This window comes from Crinia signifera, chromosome 8 (assembly GCF_055691185.1).
Source record: "Crinia signifera chromosome 8, ASM5569118v1, whole genome shotgun sequence".
Classification (NCBI taxonomy): Eukaryota; Metazoa; Chordata; class Amphibia; order Anura; family Myobatrachidae; genus Crinia; species Crinia signifera.
The window spans coordinates 124,131,966-124,148,740 of NC_139224.1; the positions used below are offsets into that span (position 1 = coordinate 124,131,966).

The following is a 16,775-nucleotide window of genomic DNA, read 5'->3' on the forward strand; positions in this document are numbered from 1 at the left end:
AAACCATGTCGCTATAAAAAGAATCTATTTACAGTAAGTTTTTAACTTAAAATGGGGAAAAGTTTCCCAGGGGTAATTGAGAAATAGGTGGGTACTCTTTTTGAAATAATTTGCATCATTCAAAATCCCAGTTCTGAACGTGGCATAGATGGTTTTCCTGTGCACTACACTGTCTCATTCTCACACATGTGGATGCATTTCATTACCATTAGACAAAAGATGTAAAAAACCCAGTGTACACATAAACATCTGGTATTTTCTGCGCATGTAGCAGATGCTATTTGTATATTTTCCATCTATTACTAAAATGGATTGTTCGCAAGTCTGAGGCTACATTTCTGCAAATAGAATTGGGGACCTGGTCAGGATTAATGGTGTCTTCAATGCTAAGAATACAGGCAGGTACTTCTCCATCATGTACGGGGCAGTACGGATGGTGTAATGGTTAGCATTACTGCCTCACAGCACTGAGGTCATGGGTTCGATTCCCCCCATGGCCCTAACTGTGCAGAGTTTGTATATTCTCCCCGTACTTGCGTGGGTTTACTCCGGGTACTCCGGTTTCCTCCCACAATCCAAAAATATACTGGTAGGTTGATTGGCTCCGAACAAATTAACCCTAGAATGTCTGTGTGTGCATGTACTTGTGGTAGGGAACATAGATTGTAAGCTCCACTGGGGCAAGGACTGATGTGACTGTTCAAATATTCTCTGTAAAGCCATGCGGAATATGTATGCGCTATATAAGAAACTGTTAATAAATAAATAAATCATGCAGTAGCATCTGATTGGCTCCAAATGTATTTTGTGGCATGACAATGACCCCAAAAATACAGCCAATGTCAATAAGAACAATCTTCAGCAAACAGAAGAACAAGAAGTCTTGGAAGTGATGATATGGTCCCCATATTAGAGCCCTCAACATTATTAAATCTGTCTGGGATTACATGAAGAGACAGGAGGATTTAAGAGATTACATCCACAAAAGATCAGGAACAACTTCTTTTAAAAACTGTGTGCAAGTGTACCTAGAACAAATGGTGCTGATTTAAAGGCAAAAGATGGTCACACTAAATATTGACTTGATTTAGATTTCTCTTCTGTTCATTGTCATTGTTTTTTTGTTATTTGAACTAATAACACTTCTACTTTGTACTTTACATAATTTTTCCTACACACCTGCCTAAAATGTTTGCATAGTTCAAATATATAATAATAATAATAATAATAATAATAATAATTTTATTTACATAGTGCTATTTCTTCAACAGCACTCAAGGCGCTTTACAAACATCAAAAACAATGCACATAATACAGAAGACCATAAGCATAATGTAGGATGGGTGTAGGCATATTGGATAATAACTTCTTGGGTTATGTATTCCACCCTCACAAGGCACCAGGTGAGGCAGCCATCTTGGGTGCACTGCATAAAATTACCCTGGTTGGAATAGGTTACCCCTAGAACAGATGGCACAAAATGGGTGATTCTAGTGTCCTAATAATCAGAGTAGGGTCCATCAGATCCATTGATTTTTCATCCCATCCACAAGTGTACCAGACAAGGAAGCCATGTTAAGGGCACTATTTAGATAAAACTGTGAGAGTTTGGCCATACAAGAGCCCAATGTGTATATGGGAAAGCTGACACTTGTGTGGTAGTATTATATATATCCTGTAAGGAAAGATCCATGTGAAGCACATCCTGTCAGTGGAGGGAGCATCCGAGGCAACCACCTGGGGTGTATATAGATAATATCTAATATGTCTATCAGATCTGCTATACATGCCCCTATTCTTACTAACATGTCCCTTCTAATTCGCAACTTACCCCCACACCTTCTCTTACAACTTCCCACATGCAATTTATATGTCATTAATATGCCTATTAGTCTCAGGGCTCCATGACTGGAGACTTCTGCAGCATCCAGATTACCACTGTCTTCCTGACTCCTATTCTGCTCTCTCTCTCTCCATTTCTCTTACTTGATGCTGATTTTCTTCAACAATGGGACCTTCTCCTTAATGATGATGCCATGGTTCAGTCAACATAGGCAACAGACAAGTGCAGGAAGGTGGCAACCCAATTGAGACACAGCCATCCGCTAAGTACTCTGTGTGTCCAAGGTCATGATGCCCTTGGCTAGTGTAGAGACACATACCCTCCAACATTTTTAGTACAGAAATCACTACACATATGGAAAGGGGGTGTGGCCATGGATAAAGGGGATGTGGTCATGCCCCCTTTACGACTGTATACTGGGCATTTTTTCAGATATATGTATTTAAAATGCCAAGTCAAGTGAGGAGATTTAGTCAAAGTGCAGCCTGGCTGAACCACCTACTTGCCACTGTACTGGAGTCTGATATGCGGAATGACTTAGTGGCGTGCTCTGTCCGATGCGAAGATGTCGAGATCCCCCCATCATTCGCGCCAGGGCTGACCACCACAACCCTCTCCCTCAGGCAGATTCGCATTCTCAGTTTCTGAGTCTGCGCATTCGCAGACAGTGAGGACTGAGATGTCCTTTCCCCTGAGTATGCAGGGTGCGCGGTGCCGGCGCGTGATGTCTTGACGCACGGGACTGGCCCGCAATGCACTCTTGGGAACAGAGGAGGAGAGCCAGAGCACCAGGCAGCAAAAGGAGCGGGGCCCGGGAGCCAGGAGGAATGATTTGCGGCCCACAGTGAGTGACTGACCGCCGGCAATGGGGAAAAATTCGGTACAAACTATATTTGCCGGTACAGACTGTTAAAAAACGGTACTGTACTGGCAAATTCAGTTCAGTTGGAGGGTATGGAGACACAGAGAGAGTTGTCAATAAAAGGCCTATTCTTGGGGTGGGATCCTGATTGCAACACTGCAAGAGGGACTCAGTGAATGTGAATTTTTTTTGTATGGGTTGTCGACTTTGAAAAACGTAACTTGATATTCCTGATTGAAGCTAAAACTTTACACCATCTAACAGATGTGTTGTTATAATAATAAGTAAAATTCATCATAGAAAAATGTCAATTTGATTTATTCCTCAATAGGTAGCAAGCAAATAGGGGAAATAAACTGTACCCATAGTTGGAGCTGCTGTAGAAAAATACAAACTGTGAGTTCACCCCGCCCTTTAAAAATATTATCTATGTTCCTTAACTGAATTGCACGAGCACTTTACTGTGTAATCACCAAACTCTGGGCCTTAATCAGGCCTCTTAGCAAGGCTGCAATTTTTGCAGATGGACAAAACCATGTGCACTGCAGGTGGGGCAGATGTAACATGTGCAGAGAAATTTAGATTTGTGTGAGGTGTGTTTAATCTGAAATCTACATTGCAGTGTAAGACTAAACCTGACAATATTTACCCTGCACAGACACAAAATAACTCCCCCAAACCTAACTCTCTCTGCACATGTTACATCTGCCCCAACTGCAGTACAGCATGGTTTTGTCATCTGCCTTACTAACATGTCTGAATCAGCACAGGTGCTGCAGAGTTCCTGATGATCTATGGCCTCCACAATAGAGGGCCTTTAATAGCAAATTTTATTAGATCTGAATCCAGACATTGCTGAGGTTTAGATTACCTGTGAAATTATGTTTTACTGTTACTATACAAACAATTAGTATGCTGTGACTAGGAAACATAACTATGTCTGCAGCATGAAGCGGAGAAATAACTTGGCAGGAGGTAGGCCCAATTCAGAAGAACAGGCCACTCTAAGCAACCTATTAATTCACACCGAATCATTGCCACCATCATTGATGTCAATTGTTTCTCACAGTGCTCTAACTAGATATTTGTTGATTATCAAATTTTTGTAAGAGCCTCAATACATCTTTCAATGGGGAAAAAGATCATTGCACTCATGTCTCTAAATTGCTTCCAACATGATGTGTAAGCAAAGTGTAATTAGAACACTTATACTTTCACATCGATCCAAACCATGCATTATGTCCATGTATATCCTATATTATTAATTTGTAGACACTTCTAACTTTAACGGCTGTTGATTTTGAATTTCTAAATTGAATACCATTTGTTCTTGAGCTTTAAATAAATCAGTAGCATTAACTTGCTGGATTCAACTGCACTACATTATAGACAGGGACCATAGGTTTAAATACAGACAGACATTTGCTTGTTGAGAACAGAAATCAATAAAGTGCAAACCTCTCACTCATTGTCCCATCATCGACCGTCCGCTCCAGTTAATAACTTGATACACTAAACTGGCAACATTCAATTTGTTCAAGTTACACCCCCCAATGCAATAAAGTAATTGATTAGTGCTCAGATAGCTGTTTTAATTAGTTGCTTTTTAATTACCATTTTAAATGAGTTTCTCTATAGGAGATCTGAGTTCACCCTTGCCTTTGATTTTTTCAATACTAATAGATAACATTGGAGAGATTGCATATACTTTAATAATGACACGGTAAGAGGTTAATTGATTGGTACAGGGTATTATGTTATTAGAAGAAAATATGCTTTTCTTCTAAAGCACAGAGATGTGATTGTAACTGAAGCTTCATTGCGTCCCATGCATCACAGCTTGCTTTAAATTATATTTTAATTATATAAGGATAGATGTCTCAAACGGAAATCCCCTTTGTATTAATGTTGAAAGTAATCAAAGTGCATATAGAATCGAACCTTGATGAGGCACAAGAGCGTCCTTACAGCCTCTTTTTCATGCAGAGAAGGTAAGATCTCATAATATGTGGAGCTGGTAAACACAAAAAGGTCACAGGCGGAGATGTTAAAAAAATTTACAGCGAGAGGTGATAAAGTGGCGAGGGTGCATAATGTGGATTACTGTTAATGTAATGCAATGTTAAGGAAATTTACATTTTTACATTAAAAAATCTTTAAATACACATGTTTGGATCAAATAACAATTTTATTTAATTATATACCCTGTTAACCGTTACACTTCCAGGAGGGGTTTTAGAGTGTAAGTGGGTGCTCTGTAATGTGTTACTGTCTATTTGTACAGTAACCATGGAGGATAAGACAGATGAACATAGCTATTATAGATGGAGGAGCAAAGGTGAACCCACTGTGGGATCATTTGTTTCAAAGTGACAACTCTTGTATCAGAATATAACATGCTATATTGTGTAATGCACTCTGATCTTGTGTTCCAGTATATTACACGTATTAGGGGAATCTGAGTGTATGTATTGCTAAATGTAATGGGTTAAGGCATCTGTGAGATAAAAAAAAAAAGTTACAAAACAAGCAATGATCGCCACCTTAAATCGCATCAGGGTGGGCTGGTTCTATATAAGAAAGTGTTAATAAATTCTGAAAACAGTATGTTTGCAGTGAGTATGGTATGTGTGTGTGTGTGTGTGTATACAGTATATATATATATATATATATATATATATATATATATATATATATGTGTGTGTGTGTTTGTGTGTATACAGTATACACGTGTGTGTGTGTGTGTGTGTGTGTGTGTGTGTATATATATATATATGTGTGTGTGTATATGTATGTATGTATGTATGTGCATATATATATATATATATATATATATATATATATATATATATATATATATATATACATGTATTTAGACTCCATAGCAGCAAGCACTGAGAAGTAACATAAGTGGAATAAAGGGTGGTCGTGGCTGTACACCATTTCATACACTGTAACTGTTATAGGATGCCTTCAATTTCTCCAGTTACACAAACAAGCAAGAAACTCTCCAGTAGGTAAAGTATGTATGTATGTATGTATGTATATATATATATATATATATATATATATATATATATACACATACATATATTGTAAATAATCGTTTTCATGTCCAAGAGCATCAGCATTATTATCACAGCCAAAAGTTTGGGAGTTGTTACGTTTATCTGCTGAGACTGTATAACATGTAACTTTACCACTCCTGGCACCCTTGGTCTGTAGAGGTGCAAAGTTACTTGAAACATCTAAATCCAACACTAACATGTACTGCAGTTACCAAGTGTTATGTACTGTAGAACGTTTAGCTCTACTTGATATGAAACAATATTTGAAGACCACAAACTATCACTTGACAATGACGTAGGGAAACATGGCACCCCCGGGTGATTAAAGTGTTACAATTGATTTGACTGATTGATATAACATATTGTTCACTATCAATTATGACGTTTTGCCCACCCCTCCTAAGGATGCACGGAGTACTGTACATGATGTCTATACAGCAGTGACATGTATTGCACCACAGGATATATGTATTTCTTGCAGCTCTGTCGTATTCCAGCGTATGTGATACAGGAATCAAGGAATATACTGTAATATTATTTGCTCCTTAATGCAAACAGAGCAGGCTCTGAGCAATGATAGCACAAATCACCATGAAGAATAATGCCGATGTATATTTATTTTATGGTTAATTTGTCTTGGATTCTAACTAACCCTTTCCTATCTGTATCTGGATGTAAGATCACATGTTGTGTAGCAAAACTTCACAGGACTTTTACTACAGTATATTGACAGGTTAAGTAAAGTTCTCTATTTTTAAAGTTAAAACAGTTGATGTAATTGCTGCCAAATCGCCAATAATTAGGTGAAGTGTAGCTCACAGTTGGTATATTTTTAAATAATAACTTTTATTTTATGTTTCGGGGTCCCTTGTTACTAGTAAAAATGTAATATAGATTTTTATTTTTGGGGGTTTCAAAATTTTACCCACCAGAAACCAAATACATTTCACAAATCATTTATTTTCAAGTGAATACATATCTATACGTTTTATACCAAATAATCAGAATTGCTCTATTAAACTGGTAGTTGTATAGAGGTAATTGTTTATCTATGTTTTTATGAAATGGATAGAAATATATATATATAAAAAACTACATAAAATAGACGAATAGTTGGATAAATGCAAATCTCATTATCCGGAAAAAAAACAAAAAACTTTAGATGATGTTTAGGAGTGATAGAAAGTAGCAATCCTATTTGGGGTATGAAATACTTATTTTGCTCATTTTCATTTCGGCCCTTGTCATTTTATGCCATGCACTTGACTCAGTCATTCTGAAATCTACAGTACAAGTAGGTCTGTTCATATTCGTATTATTATTATTAAGTAGATGTCAGTTGGTCTTTGAAAAAAAAAAATGGAATTTCATTGACCGATAGAATATTTTTCAAAAATAAATAAATAAATAATTGGGCGATCAGATAATTTGTGTTTCTAATTCACAATTATTGCATGGGCTATATACAATGCAAATCACGTTGCAGATTGTTTAAGGAATTACTCAAAAACAGCAGTGTGGCATTTATACATTTGGAATAGACAAAAGACAGCACATTCGTTGTAACCGTTAGCGCCACCCAGTGGCTCCAGGTAGCATAGACGTCGTTACTTACATTTAAATGGCACGGGGAAACATACATTATCATTAATAAGCAAAATGCATGACAGCTGAAAATCAAAACAAAGATCCATAAAACAAAAGCTCCATGATACTTCCGCTGTACATGTTCTTTCCCCTAATATGCTCCTGTAATTTTGTAGATTACACTTCGTATGAATAATAGAACACAAGCACCTCACCGTATGCACATATATTAATCTCGAAGAAAAACTCGGCATTTCGTTGCATACCTGTTTGGATCTGCGTGTTTCGTGAATCCCGTCATATAAATGACATCGGAGTTGTGATTTTAGATTGGATTGTTCTCAAATATTATTAAATAATCCTTAAAAAAGTTAACTTTATTCTTTTTAGAAACTTTGTAAAAAATCAAATACAAGACACAAATACCAGACAGAAATAATTAGCTTTAAATAGTTATAATGTCATATATCCAGTAGGCATATACAGTTCTAAGGGATATTTGATGACTTTATTTAAGCATACATTTCTTCTGAATTGTATATACGGGTTTAGTAGTAATATAGAGTAATTCTGCTTACATCTCAGTCTCCAACCTATCCTCCTTACTCTCTCATTAATATGCAACAATGCGCCTTTTGTTTTTAATAAGTAACATAACAGTGAGAACATAAGACTTATTTAAATGTCATATGGGGAGATTATGAGTTCACAAACATTAATTACAATATATTGACAAAGCAGTATGGCAGTTTGTTGTGTGAGCAGATGCAGATTACAAGATCCTGGCAGACAACATTAATGTTGACAACGATAGGCATTCAGATAACGTACTCATTTCTAGACCTACTACTGTATACAGACTGGATCCTTATACAGTATTAGAAATATTATTAAAGTGAGCTTGTAGGTAATATACACACAATAGCACAACACCATTGGGTCTGCTGATGGGTAAAATAACGGTACACCTCGTTTAAAAGCTACTACACTCCATAAGAAGTCACAAGACCGGATGAATTATTTATAACAACATCGGTGTTATCGATTCCTTGGTGTCTTTGCCATGTGAAAGCAGTCGTCATGTCACAGATACCATGAGGTTGTGTTCTGCCAGGGTAAAAACCCTTTAATGGAATGTGTATGGCCAGTATTGTGATAAATAAACTTCAGACCAACGCTTTAAGTTGTAGTAGTGCATCGCATAACCGGGGATATTAGTACATCTCATGACATATGTCATAAACAAAGACTGCATGGCCGAACTACCATGCTTTGCATATGTCTTTTAAACATGATTATAAAATACATGTAACACAATAAGATTGGTGAATGGATGGATTTTATATTTTAACATAAATAATAGATAGATAGATAGATAGATAGATAGATGACTTTCTCTGCATCCAGATATTGCGACCCATTAGTGAATGGAAGTGTAACCTTTGATAATACATTGGTAAACTGGGGTCGATGGTGCTTTCAAGGTACACGTTACGAATCATCACTACGGATCTTTTATCTGTAGCAGCAAACAGAACAGTCTCTGCAGACAGCTATCTTCAAGCCCATTCCCACCAGTATGTAAGTCATTCAGACCAGGCTGACGCAGTGCAGGCTTTGCCCCAAGTTTATCACACGCTTTAAAGCACATTACATAAACACCACCAGTAATTTGTAATTTACCAAGGTGCCCTGTAATCTCGATAGGCAACTAATCGTTCACAGATTGTATATCACTCTATCTATCTATCTATCTATCTATCTAGATATAGATATAGATATATACATACACACATATGCATATACTATATATATATATATATATATATATATATATATATATATGTACACGCTAATATATTGGAGTTTGTGTGTAGTCGCACAAAGTGTCTTTCCGTTATATACTGTATAATGTCGTGTACACTATTACTTTTTATGTATATAAAGGCAGTCCGACCCTACATTGCAATAGATTCCTGAAAATGTTGATGCCAAATAAAATGTAACTTGAAATCATTCATTAGCACCTTATAATTACTCTGCTAATTAGGTTGAACACGGTACTTAGTCAGGAGTAATATGGAGGCTCGTCGTAGACACCCCCCCCCCCCCCCTCCTCCCCCCCTTCCCCCTTCCAGTCCTTTGACATTCAACACGAGACAGGTTGGAGCTGTCCTGGAGAAATTAACACGACTTGATGCTGTTCAGTATCAGCAGAATAATTTCACAGTCCCAATGGGTCCACAACATCTATTCCTGTTACTACTAAAATAAGAGCGTAAGAGAGCTAGGATTGGCTAATTAGTCAGGCAAGCACTGCACGATATGCAAATATGCTAAGTGAAGCAGTAGAAAAGGAATTACAGCCTGTGATGCAGTAAATAAACGGGTGTACAGTATGTGGATTTTTTGGACTTGTGATACGTCGCTGGTCTTTATCAGCTTAATAAGGACTATATATTAGCATGTATTTACCAAACTCTATTCAAATATGCATAATAATAATAATAATAATAATAATAATAATAATAATAATAATAATTCATCTTGAATGTGTAATGTAGGAAAATAGATGACGTGGTAATCTTCCATAGATTGCAGTCTTGAAACTCAAACAAATATTAATTAAACCTCCATCTCATTTAATAGTTAAATAACATTTAATTTAAGGAGGAAAAAGCCAAATATGCATAATCACCCATATACTGTGTTATTTAGGAACAGATACAGTATATAGGCGAATAAGGGGATAGGGTAAAACGATATCAATCACTTACTCGGTTAGAAGCTCATTCTGAAGTTTAGTCCAGTGTATTGTGGTCTTGCATTTCTGTGCAGACACTGCTTGCATATTGCTGATGATTTTTTTTATATATATAAATAAGAGTATATTCATATTCTTGTGGGTTTTTTAATGTTCGTCTGTACTGTGTGCATTGTCCTTGAACAGGGAAGTTATGTTATTATTCAGAATAAATGTCATCCCAGTTTTGTTTGCCTCTTCTCTTCCACCTTTGTCCCGGTGTTATTTATTTATTTGTTATTTTCTTTCACCATATTTAATTTATTGTGCTTTAGATTAGAGGAAGCGACCCAGGAGATACATGGTAAAAAAAAAAAAAAAAGAGCATCCTAGCCATAGCCTTAGTAATTTGTACAGTGTGATGCTGCTCCTCCTGCCATTGGCTGTCTTGGACAGATCGTCAGGTTTCTCCCACTCCAGCAACCAATGCGACCTTCTCGCACACAGCTAGTGTAAGCCAGAGGTGGGGGGGAGAGAAGGAGGGACGAGTCGGTGGTCCTGGAGGTGACGTCACGGGAGGGAGTCACTGGAGCCCAACAGGAGAAGGATTACAGGGGAAAGAAGCGACAGTAACCGGGAGTCAGCCAGGCACAGTCTGTGAGGAACCTCAACTTTCAAAGAAAGTTCAACAACTAGAGCACAGCCACCCGGATCACTGCAGTCCTCATCCCAGCTACACAGGGGTCATTAAGATGAAATATAGCAATGTGGGACACATCCCTGGCACATTAATATAGATACACGTATGTACTACACATAACAGCACGTGTGTGTCTGTGTGTCTCCTGCACTTGCCAGGCTGTGCTGCACTGATTCCCAAACCGACCATTTCGCCTAACACCATTGCATGTTTTCAGCTCTCATTATTTTTTTTACATATATAAATTTTATTTTTTATCAGATTTTCTTATTATTTTATTTTACTTTTTTTTTACCTCTGGGTTTGATTTTAAATTTCAAAGAGATTGCTCCAAGAGGATTGTTATGAAGACTTTGTTTTAAAATACAAGCAGCATGGAAGGATCCAGTTTTGGGATAGACACTATATTGTCCAACGCTGGCTCTGGCAGCCCTGGCATGTTAAATGGAGACTTTAGGGACAGCAGAGGCACGGATTTTAGAAACCAGAGCCCCCTTTCCCCTGGCTCGGAAATAGACACTGTGGGGAGTTCGCCTTCTTCTCCAATCTCAGTTAGTATGGAGCCGTCAGATCAGCACCGGCTGGTGGACAGCGCACATCACCAGCCTCAGCACCTCCACCATCATCTCCAGCATCACAGCCAGCAGCCGCAGCAGTCACCCCCTCAGCAGCCGGCCCAGCTCGCCACTGCGCCCAGGACTTCCACATCCTCTTTCTTAATAAAAGACATTCTGGGGGATAGCAAACCGTTGGCTGCCTGTGCCCCATACAGCACCAGTGTGTCCTCACCCCACCACACTCCGAAACAGGAGGGCAATGTGTCTTCAGAAAGTTTTCGACCCAAACTAGAACAGGAGATGCAAGATGGCAAGGGCAAAGGGGAAAAGATTCGAGATGACTTGAATTCAGACATGAAGGGACATGGTGAGTCTTTGGGAAATTCTTTTTCTTAAATGTTGGCGAAATTCGAATGTTGAACATCAGTAAATATGTGGATAAACTGTATTATTTATGCTGATACGTCCATTGTTATATTTATTTTAGCGCGATATATGTGTGTGTGTGTGTGTGTGTGTGTGTGTGTGTGTGTATGTATATATATATATATATATATAATCTGAAATACAGTATTTGATTTAAAACATACAATTAAAATATATAATTCGGAGAAAAACATATCAGAATAGTAATAATTATTCTAATAATCGGTATAGTGTATATTTATGTAACCGCAGACAGATACGATGTAGTAGTTCAGTTGACAAAGAAAGTTAAATATATCATTCAAATACATTAAACAATCAGAGTGCTAAAACACTTTCAAATGAATTGTTACCACTTTATGAATCAGGACGTGCTGGGAACAAAATATAAATAGCGTCATACTAGACCATTAATGTTTTAATTGATAGATAATAGCGTGTGAAATATGTGCTTGATTATGGCACATTTCTATTTAAATAAAAAAATATATTAATATTTTTTTATTTTATGTATTTTTTTTGTTCACTGACACCAATTCATATCAAGCAGTAAATGCATGGGAAGTTGAGCCTCAAAAAGAACCATTATGTATTTGGTGCTGCTATTAGTAAACACGCACGCACAAAAAATCCCGGTTCATCTTGGTATCTTAAGTTTTTTTTCGCACATTAGTGATCAAAAACAGATGTACAGTCTGGCCTGGCGATATTTTGTGTGTGTACCATCCTCCCCAGTGGGTCAATTAGAGAGATTATTGTTCTTCCTGCAGGGAAGATAAAGGAACGATGGGGAAAAAAAGCTGGTACAAAAAGAGATGGTTTTTGACATATCGATTTCTCTTCAGTTTAGAAAAAAAAGAAATAAAAAAAAAATCTCCAGGTTGATAAATAGGAACTGATAATGTTATCGTTCTCACCTATTATGTGGCGTGCAAACAAGATGACACAAGATGACATGATAACACACAGCTGCCAGATGACGGGGCGATGAGGATGATGATGCTAATAATAATAATAATAATAATAATAATAATAATAATAATAATAATAATAATAATAATAATAATAATAATATTATTATTATTATTATTATTATTATTATTATTACTCGTATTATTTCCCCTATATTGCACAATTATTTAAAACTTTGTAGATACCTTTTATGCCTTTTTCAGTTATGTGTATACTTACATCCCTGATTCTATAGGTACAAAGGAAGAGGGAGATCGGGAGATTACAAGCAGTCGGGAAAGTCCTCCAGTAAGGTCCAAGAAACCTAGAAAGGCGAGGACAGCCTTCTCAGATCATCAACTCAACCAGCTGGAGAGAAGCTTCGAGCGTCAGAAGTATCTGAGCGTCCAGGACCGCATGGACCTAGCCGCAGCCCTTAACCTCACCGACACCCAGGTCAAGACCTGGTACCAGAACAGGAGGTAAGATCATAGTCAGGGCACAGGACTTACAGCACAGAGGGAAGATTGACAGACAGACAGACAGGCTACCTTGATGACTGACAGACAGGCAGGGTAGCAGGCTCACTGACAGAGACAGGCACAGAGGTAGAGTGTCACAGAAACTGGTAGAAAAATAGTGCATGAACAGTAAGCATTAAGAACAGCAGTTTGAAGACTAATATAAAAGCCTACTTTGCCATCACATACAGAGACATAGAGACAGGTAAAGACTGACACTTGACAAAGACAAGCAGGCACACAACAGGCACAGGTAAAGGAAAACTCATGGAGACAGCCTGACACACTCAGACAGGCAACAGAGGCCCACTATGTGCAATGTAGACAGGGGCAGAAGATATTGGGACAAACAATCCACATTTGTAAAAATAATTGTAAAAGGGGAAATAGATCATCCAGAAGTAACAGACAGGCAGAGAAATCAGGAGATGAGAACAGATAAATCTCTATAGAACAAAGACATGCACTCAACTACAAATTGTAAACAATAAAATATCTCCTCTTCTGTGGGACAGTCTTGCGAAATATCAATACACCGTCTGGGTATAAGAGCCGTGTAATGTCCCTGAGTAATCACGGGCTGATTGCTAATGTAGCTCCTAACATACAGTGCGGAGTGATCTGCCAGTAGTGTTTATAGTCAATCCTGTTGGAAAAGGCCCACATTTCACTTTATCTATCCCAGGGTGTTTTGATGAGTTTCCCATGCATAGAGGAAAACCCACAAGCTGCACATAACGAGATAAATATGGCTAATTAATAGCTTCAAAGCAAGAGAAAACATTTCAACTAATATACACATGAATAATAATGTCTAAATCTTGATTACAAAACTAGGGACATATTACCCTTCCTGTGTCCCAGGAACACACTGGCAAGCATTCCCCAATGCAACCTCATTATGCAGCGTTCTACCAGCACTGGAGCTGCTGTTTTGTATAATTCACTTAGAAAATATTTTTTGTCATTTGTGGTCACTTAGCAGATCTGTCCACAATGTATTATTGTAATGAAAACATGCATATCACATGAAATGCATAATGGGCTAAATCAAACCTGCCCATGTCCCCCTTAGTAGAACGTCCAGGCTGGTCGCGTAGAAGCAAATTAAATCCAATTCTATTTTCCATAATTTTCGGTCTCATTACATCCGGCTCCATCCACCCTAATTCTGTGGAAAAAAATTAGTGTCATTGGTATGCAATCTAACAGCGTGTCAAGGGCTTGTTTATTAGATTCGCTGATGCCCTCACTTTCCACCAGCTCGCAGGCTACACAGCCTTGGCAGGGAGATTTAATAATCGCGTTAGAAATGTGCTTTCCAGTTATCACAGACACAAGCAGGAAAACTAGAGTTAGATTATATTTACTTAATAGCATCCACTTTGATTGCATGTGACATTTTGCTGGTCTGTATTGAGGATCGAGTATTTCAGTGCCTAGGAGGGTACTTAGTAGAGATATACAGTATAACTTGGACACTTTATTATTTATTTGACATAAGTCATTATTATAATTGATAAAGTGGAGGGGTAATTTCCTAATGCTGCGCTTCCTTTAGCGTAATGAAGACGTAAACTGCGACTCTTTGGATTGACCCATACGTTTTACAGTGCAGGCACCAGATTCTAGCTGATGGTATCTAGTGAGTGAAAGGATTGGGAGAAAATCTAATAATACTCTACTTTTATTAAAGTCCCCAGGTTGGGGCTGAAGGGAGATCTAGTTAGTTCATGTTTCTTTTACTTAAAGTAAATCCACCACAGCTGGTGATTTGTGGCAGGCCGGCCTGCTAGATTTGTACACTACTGACTGCCCATGAGACCTTCATTAATGGAGAGACCAATAATATGTGAATTATTAGTATTTATGCAGTTGGTGTCATGTATATACTGTACTACATGTACCAGAATGTACTCAACCCCTGATTTTTGTTTAATTTCCTGTAGGACAAAATGGAAGAGACAGACAGCGGTGGGTCTAGAGTTACTGGCTGAGGCTGGCAATTATTCCGCTCTGCAAAGGATGTTCCCATCTCCTTATTTTTATCACCCCAGTTTACTTAGCAGTATGGACAGCACAACGGCAGCCGCAGCAGCGGCAGCTATGTACAGCAGCATGTACAGGACTCCACCTGCACCTCACCCACAGCTACAGAGACCCTTAGTCCCCAGGGTTCTCATTCATGGCCTGGGACCTGGCGGACAACCAGCTCTTAACCCTTTGGGTAACCCAATCCCTGGTACTCCTCACACGCGGTGAAACATCACCCCATTTTCTACAGCACTATCACACCCCACAAGGACAACAAAATAAAAAAAAAATGAAGGAGATTACCAGAAGGGACATAGGGGCCAATTTTTTGGGACAACTCCTCTGTAAAAGCTAATACATCAAGCTCCTACAGTACGCAATGTACCTATATAGAGCAGGAACCCCGTATTGAATGCGAGACAGCAAAACTTCATTGCAAAACAAATACCGAAGATCAAGAGAGACGGCGCTCTGCGCAGTGTGGGAGAGGACGGCGCACTGTCCGCACGCAGTTGCGGCACTTCCCGGAGTATTGATGAAAGAAACTCAAGTCCAAAGGAACAAATTCTGCCCCGGAGGAGTCAGAGGGACGAGGACAGGGGACTAGAAACTTTGCACTGATAGCTCGTGAGCGGATTCATTCTGAAAAGTGGCATGCTCCCTAATATACAATGTACATTTTGAAAGACTGTGAAATATCATATTTATTATATGTTGTTCAAAAAAAGTCACAACTATTCGTTGATTTTTTTATGTCTTTTTTTTGGGCAACTCAAATAAATGCTTAGAGAAAAGATACAGGTTTATTGTGATTGAAATTAAAACACAACACTCATAAATAAATAATATCTATCTTTTTTTAACAATTTCTATTTCAATTCAATTTCTATCTATCTGATTTTAACTAAATAAAAAAAATCACGATTGCAAAGAGATTTTATTGCAATCATGGATCGTTTTTAAAGAGTACACAGGGTTGAAATTAGTTTTTTTTAAACTTAAGTATATATATTATATATAATCTTTTGGTCTATAGTTAAATTAATATTACAACCATATTAAACTTTATACAAGGTCTGTTTATAAAGTAAATGATCGGGGATTGATTTTTTCATTTTCCTTTTTTTATTTTTTTATTCTAAGATTTAGCCGTCGGCAGCAAAGTGTCCTCGTTTTTTTTATGAATTTTAAACAAGTTAATGAGCAAAATGAGTGATTTGTAAGGTTGGGTGGCCTGCCTGGGAACTGAGGATGCGAATCCCAATCTGACAGCTGTTCCGGGGAAGCACAGAATCTTAGGGAACAGACAGTAAGCGAGAAAGGACACTGGGTGAGCAATTACTTAAAACCTAAGTAAAGATCAGGCACACAAAAAAGGGGCATCATTTATATACAACTAATTTGTAAACTATACCAACATAAATTCAAATACGTCGATTTAAACTGTCACATGTCGAGTGTTCATTGTATTAAATCTTTTCAC

The 16,775-nt window shown here is 37.9% G+C and overlaps 1 protein-coding gene and 1 long non-coding RNA gene across 11 annotated transcripts in view; one reads left to right on the forward strand and one right to left on the reverse strand.

Moving 5' to 3' along the window:
• The window catches only part of LOC146026446 (uncharacterized), a 94,283-nt gene extending 80,474 nt beyond the window's left edge, over positions 1 to 13,809 (reverse strand). For 9 of the 10 annotated variants that reach the window (XR_014454453.1, XR_014454455.1, XR_014454452.1 and 6 more), the window contains exon 1: positions 10,138 to 11,298. This is a non-coding gene — a long non-coding RNA (uncharacterized LOC146026446). Of the gene's footprint in view, positions 1 to 10,137; positions 11,299 to 12,977 lie in introns of those variants that run through there. The other variant, XR_014454456.1, reaches the window with a different exon arrangement.
• Positions 10,665 to 16,098, forward strand: BARHL2 (BarH like homeobox 2). The gene is made up of 3 exons (XM_083157131.1): positions 10,665 to 11,727; positions 12,994 to 13,219; positions 15,208 to 16,098. Exons 1-3 carry the CDS (start codon positions 11,178 to 11,180, stop codon positions 15,518 to 15,520), a joined length of 1,089 nt encoding a protein of 362 aa, XP_083013257.1. The 5' UTR covers positions 10,665 to 11,177; the 3' UTR covers positions 15,521 to 16,098.
• The last annotated feature ends 677 nt before the right edge of the window (positions 16,099 to 16,775 follow it).

What these genes read in the sequence shown, in the direction of transcription:
- BARHL2 (XM_083157131.1), top strand. Translation starts at nt 11,178, where the DNA reads ATGGAAGGATCCAGTTTTGGGATAGACACTATATTGTCCAACGCTGGC. An exon ending in TTCAGACATGAAGGGACATG is followed by an intron (nt 11,728 to 12,993) that starts GTGAGTCTTTGG and finishes CTGATTCTATAG; the next exon opens with GTACAAAGGAAGAGGGAGAT. An exon ending in ACCTGGTACCAGAACAGGAG is followed by an intron (nt 13,220 to 15,207) that starts GTAAGATCATAG and finishes AATTTCCTGTAG; the next exon opens with GACAAAATGGAAGAGACAGA.